Consider the following 6,979-nt stretch of genomic DNA (forward strand, 5'->3'; position numbering starts at 1 on the left):
ACGCATGTTTTAGACATGTTCTTATGTAGTTTCCTAAAACTAATTATTGGAGATTGTTTCTTGTAACGAGGACTTAAACTTTCATGTTCGGATATAAGTCAATTCAGTTACTGATTTATCTTGTTATTTACCTTCGTATTTTGTTTCGTTACTTGATTTATTGCTTGTTCTTGTTAATTGTGATATATATAACTGTCTCATTGTTGCGCGTAGTGTTAGTTTATTACCCAACATTCTGCAATCTATCCGATTAGCTTACAAGTATATAATTTCTCTGTTCTCAAGCTTTTGTGCCTAAATTCTAGCAAAAGAAGTTGCTCAGATGAAAATTTAAACATTTACATTCCCTGCCATACTTCTGCTTAAAACTCCTCATCCATGTTCCTCCATATGAATAGCATGACTTGAGGGTTCTATGAAGGTTAAGACTTCATTTCATCATTCACTCTACTCAGAACAGAAGAAATTCAGAGGCACGCTTCACTTGTATATTACATGTTCCAAATTTCCAGTGTTTTCATTTCTCGTATAAGAAAGAAAAGATTACATGATACTCACATCTGCAGACTGCAGCTCCAACAAAGAGGCACATTAACAAAAACAAAAACAAAGCACCTATCTGTACAAAGTCTCAAACTTTGTTACTCGGACTCGGATAGAAGTGTCCGACATGGACACGTGTCCAAGCATCGGACTCAGCTACTTTTTGAAAAATATACATGTTTTTGGCTAAAAATAAGTGTCTAAGTCCGAGTGTCCATGTCCGAGTGTCCAGTGTCTGACACGGGTACTCAAAGGTAAATTGAAAAGTCTGAGTAACATAGGTCTCAAATACAGAACAAAAAGCAGAGAGAACAGGCTGTACCCTTGTGCCTCTCTTCTTATCCCCTATTCTTTATCCGAACGCGCATGTGAAGATTCAGGAGACTCCGGTGGTAGCATAAGATTCTGCAATCGAGGACTGAATTCACAATTACAAAACTCTTCATACTGTCTTTTGTCCCCTCCTTTTCTCTTCACCTCTACCACCCTCAGCGACGGTGTTAGTTCAAATATCTCGGCTCCAACAGTCAATGGCCCCTTCACACTCTCCGTGGAGCCTTGGTAACTCACCCTGCAATCCTTCTTCCTCACCGTGAAACTAACCACCTTCCCAATTTCCTCCAATCTAGACATGATGTTTGACACAGGCGCATCAGACACAAACCTAGCATGGCTCACTTCCTCCTCAAACAACCCCGACAAATCGAACCCTGGAGACATTGAAATTATATCAAAGGCATTTAAACTAGCAGGAATAGGCATACTCACACATCTCCTAAGCTCCATCTCAGGTTCTGATTCAGACGACATAGAGGTATCCGAAAAATAATCAATCCCATCATCAACATTATTCTCTACATTACACAACTTATCATCCTCAACATAAAATTTAACTTGCTTAAACCCTTTTCTAAACCATTGATTATCCATTATCTCCGGAATTGTTATCCTGGTTTTAGGATTATGATCAAGAAGTCTAGCTAATAACCGATTCAATTCTGGCGAAAACCATTTAGGACATCTAAATTGCCCCTTATGAATCTTCTTATACAACACCATTATATTTCGATCATGAAAAGGTAAATAACCAGCCATCAGCACAAACAAGATTATCCCACAAGACCAGATATCAGCCTTAGCAGCATCATAGCCTTTTCGGCCTAAAATCTCCGGTGAAACATAAGCTGGAGTACCACAAAGGGTATGAAACAAACCATCCCCTTCAATTTGTTCTGATATTGCACTAAGTCCAAAATCTGAAACCTTAACATCACCATTATCATCCAACAAAATATTTTCAGGTTTAAGGTCTCTATGAAACACGCCGCGAGAATGACAAAACCCGACAGCTGAGATTAATTGTTGAAAATATTTCCTAGCTTCTTCTTCCTTCAACCTTCCTTTAGCTACCTTACTAAAAAGTTCACCACCTTTGACATACTCCATTACAAAAAATATTTTAGTTTTAGTAGCCATTACCTCAAATAATTGTACAATATTGGGATGTCGAACGCGACGTAGGATCGAAATCTCACGTTTAATGTGTGCGATTAAGCCGCTTTTAAGGATCTTTTCTTTGTCAATGACTTTGATTGCAACACTTTCATTTGTTTTGATGTTACGTGCATGGTAAACTTTTGCAAAGCTGCCATGGCCGAGGAGTTTTCCGATTTCGTATCGGCCTAAAAGAAGCCCCTCGCATTCCTTTCTCGTAGAGGATTTGCGAGGGGCAACGGCCTTGGCAGCCATGAAGGTTAACAATCGAGGTGAGATCAAGAGTTCAGAAAATTTGAGGTTTGATTTTATCACATTTTTTCAAGGTTAGGTATTTGATGTTTTTTCTTTGTTCCGATGTTTGTGTTAGATCTCTTGTTTAGTTTTGCTTAATTAATTTGTTAAGTAATGACTTTTTCATTTTCAGCAAAATAGCAAATGCTGGCAATTAAACTCAAATTCACATTAATTATTTTGTAAATTTTTATAAATATTCTTTTGAAGAGGAGTACAATAAATAATGAGATATTAATCCAACACTACAACAAAACGGGGTATTTAGGACGGTTTTTTTCCGAAAACTGTCGTAATTGGGAAACCGTCGTAATTGGCATTGAAGAGGAGTACAATAAATAATGAGATATTTATCCAACACTACAACAAAACGGGGTATTTACGACGGTTTTTTTTTCCGAAAACTGTCGTAATTGGGAAACTACTAAACTACTAAATTGTTAAATTACTAGACATAGTTTACTTATCCTAATATAAACTACGACCACAATTTATCCTTTAATTAAAAAATAAATAAATATTGTTAGATATCCGCTAAACTACTAAATTGTTAAACTACTAGACTATACGTATCCTACTAAACTACGATCACAAGTTATCCTATAATTTTAATTATAAATTTATAAATATTATATATTTATATAAATATTTTAAAATTATAATATAACGGAATAAAAAAAAATTAAATATTAACGGGAACACGTGCATTACACGAGATTTAAGCTAATTTTCATTAATAATGTGGGTAAGGAGTCAAGAGCAGCTAATAATTACTCCCTCCGTCCCCCTCAATTCTTTACATTGGGGGACGGGGTCTAGGCACACAATTTAATACTCTTATTAAATGTAGTTGCATAAATTTTTTTCAAATTTTTTTTCTTCTGAATAAAAATATAATGTTCAAACTTTTATACAAAAAAAAAATTTAAAAATAAATTACGGAAATATATGTTATAGTTGTCTTAAAATGCGTGTCAAGAATGCGAAAAAAACCCGTAAAGAAATGAGAGGGACGGAGGTAATATGTTTATAGAGTTATTCATTTTAATTGAATCATACTATAACCAAATAAAAAGTTATGCATTCTAGTATTTTAGATAACGTAATAAGATTTTTATAAATTTATCTACTAATTAATTGTATTTAAATAAAAATATTATAACTAAAAAATTAAAAATAAATAGTAGATAAATTTTTAAAATCTCACTATATTATCTAAATACTAGAATTCATAACTTTTCGTTTGCTAGTAGTAGGATTCAATAAAAATATGTAGGATTCCATAAAAATAATTTTATATTCTAGAACACATATTTTGACATTTCTATTTGATATTTATTATGATTTTAATGATTTAAATGATACCTCCTGCTTAAAATGATATATGGGTTTAAATTGAGTGATCAGGTTTATATTTAACCCATGAAAACTATTAGTTTGTCTTTCTTTTTTGGTAATACTTTTACATATAACTGACTTTAAATATATTGGAGTCCACGTAAATTAATTTTTTTCTCTAATTCGTCTGCATTATATTTTCATTTTCTCCGCAAATATCTTCATTGTCAAAAAGCAACAAACTATAGAGACATGCATGATCTATTGATCTTCCCCCAGATGGACATGTATTGTCGGAAAGATAAATGTAATATATTTTGGATGACTGAGTCACTGATGACGACATCTGCACTTGCTCCATCCATAATCCACATAACTAAATTAGTGCTCAATTACAATTATTAATTCTGTTGTGAGAAATGAAATGCTCCTAAAAAATGTTTAAAAAGTCGTTTCAAAATGCTTAATTATTATATTATTGATTATATAAACATAATACTTTTATGTAGAATAATTCATGGTTGTAAAAATCGGTAATCGGCACTAATCGGTTTGGGTACCGATTATGGATTAATCGGAAAATCGGGGATTAATCGGAGGGATTAATCGGAACAAAAATCAGATATATTTAAATATTTTAATAATATTTAATATATTTTCCTTATTTATTATGAAATATATAATTCAAAAATATTTTATAAATATTAATCGCATTTCAAAAAATAGATCGGTCAAATATTTTTAAGGATTAATCGGGGATTAATCGGGAATTTTTTAAAAAATCGGGGATTTTTAGAACAAATCAATATATGCTAATTATTTGTTTCGAAAATATTTTTCTGGATTTTTCTATAACCGTTTAGAGATTATTATATAAACTTGCATAACTAAATGTATGTTATAATCTATATTTTCAGGATTATTAAAACTAGTAAAACTTTTCCTTTCTGTATGTTTGTATTCTTTTCTCTAGGATATTATGATTTTTCTTTCTTCCAGTGCATATAAATGAATCTCACGAATAAAATTATTTCATATATTATTTTAAAACTATTTTTGGGTATTTAATACTTATATGTTCCTGTGTTCTATCCACTACAAGAATATTTAGTTATAACGACAGAAAACTCTGTTGTTATGTTATGGACATCCGTTAGTAAAACTGTTTGCTAACGGAATGATAACTAAAATATTCCATTGGAGGAAACGTTGTGGGGAAGTCGTTGCCAACAGATTTATTTTCGTTACTAAATTTAACAGCGGAATAGCAGCGGACTAACAACAGAATTTTTATTCCAGTCCACAACAACATCCCAACCAACCTAACAACCGATTATTCCATTGATATTATTAGCAATTCTATTGCAACCCAATATCCGTTGTTAAATTTAGTGACAGATTTGCAACAACAAATCTGTTGCTAATATTAACAACCAAATGAAAACGAAATTTTCGTTGTTAAATTTTATAACAAATTACCAACAAAAAAACCGTTGATATTATTAACAACTCTATAGCAACCTAATTTCCGTTGTTAAATTTAGTTAATTTAGTGATAGAGTTGCTAGTTTTAGCAACCAAATGAAAACGAAATTTTCGTTGTTAAATTTTATAACAAATTATTAACAAAAAATTCGTTGGTATTATTATCTCTGGTTAATTTTTAGTAACAAATTCGTAACAGGAAATGCATTATTGATTTGAATTTTATTTAGTAACAAAATATCCACTAAATCTTCATTTTGGTGACAAATTTTCAAAGAAAATCCGTTATTATGTTATTGGCCCAATAGATGCATAACATATTCTATATGTAAGATTTTTAAAACCTGGACAATTTTACAAATAAAGATAACAAAAGACAAAAGTCTTTTTGTATTATAGTAACACCAGCAAACACATATAGAAATCCTTAAATACCGATAACTAAATCAAAATGGGGCTAAGAGTTACAACATCTCTCTAGCCCTATACTTAAAAACGGATCAAACATAACATCCAAAGTTAGAAAATATTGGAACACTGGTACTAAACCAGATTTTGCCAGATGAGTGTAACCAAAATTATCAAGTCTAATAATTAAACGGGTACTAAACCAGATAACTTACGTTACACGCACACAAACATTTATAATTTCAAGTCTAAATGCATACAAGACATGCTAATAAGTAGTTAAGTATTAGTTGTCATCATTTTCACCATCTAAATTGGCAGGGGACTGATCACATTGAAGTCGGACTGAAGTAGCGTCAATAATCCTGGCCAACTGATTTTTCATTGCTTTCATCCGTTCATTCATCTCAAGTAATTGGCGCTTCAGCCTTTGATTTTCTTCTTCACCCGCAAAAGCAAAGGATGACGTGCAAGGTTTATTCATGGACCGATAGAAAAGTCTTTTAGAAGAACCAACTCCATATACTCTTTTTTTCTTGTCAAGCCCTCCAACCGCTTCAAGAAATAATGCATTATTATCCACTGGTTGCCCAGTCGCCTCATGCAGTTCATGGAGTTTTAAAAAAGTTTCCTGCATTAATTCATGTTACACCTGAGCAAAATATACAAGTTTTGCTATATATCTACAGGTAATTCACGGAGTTTTCAGAGGTTGAGAGAGCTCATTTTACCATAATCATCAAATTCTTAACCTCAAATAATCACAAAAAGAAACAGGAAATTTTCAAACTTGGTTTTTTTTTGTAGAGAACTCATGGAGTTTTACAGTGTATTTATTTAGTGCAATCCTTTATCACACAATATACAAGTTTTGCTATACATCTACAAGTCTACTTACTAAACTTAATCAAACACAAACTAGTCCAAGGGCAAATTACAAACATCAGCACACTTGTTTAAACTAGTAAACACAAGTGGGCTTGCAGAGACGCGTAAACACATTGAATTCCAACAACTAAACCTCAAACTATACTACTATAGTATGGGTGCATTGTTGACCAAATTTATGTATATCTACTTTTAATTAATTTCCACGGACTCTCTGTTTACTCTGTTTAAGCAACTTTCCAACCATTTTACAAGCAGCACACCCAACTTCTAAGGTATTTTAACACCAGGAAGAATTTTTATTTCTTTTATTTTTATATTTTTTGTTTATCAGTGATATTACTGATAATGAAAGTCTACCTTTGCATCTTTTCTCTTTACTAAATCATTAACTTCTGGACTCTTATGCCGCTTAGATAAACCTCTGTCATGTATATCTTGTCCATGGCTGCTTCTACTTGTATGATCAACAAGAGACAAACCTGCTTGCCTCACTTCTTTGTCACCTGCAGCGAGAAGAGCAGGGACA

At 32.2% G+C, this 6,979-nt stretch overlaps 1 protein-coding gene across 1 annotated transcript; it reads right to left on the bottom strand.

Moving 5' to 3' along the window:
* Positions 1-243: 243 nt before the first annotated feature.
* Positions 244-2,352, bottom strand: LOC141696812 (CBL-interacting serine/threonine-protein kinase 12-like). The gene has a single exon (XM_074500938.1). It carries the CDS (start codon positions 2,290-2,292, stop codon positions 889-891), a length of 1,404 nt encoding a protein of 467 aa, XP_074357039.1. The 5' UTR covers positions 2,293-2,352; the 3' UTR covers positions 244-888.
* Between the last annotated feature and the right edge of the window lie 4,627 nt (positions 2,353-6,979).

Source organism: Apium graveolens, chromosome 11 (assembly GCF_009905375.1).
Source record: "Apium graveolens cultivar Ventura chromosome 11, ASM990537v1, whole genome shotgun sequence".
NCBI lineage: Eukaryota > Viridiplantae > Streptophyta > Magnoliopsida > Apiales > Apiaceae > Apium > Apium graveolens.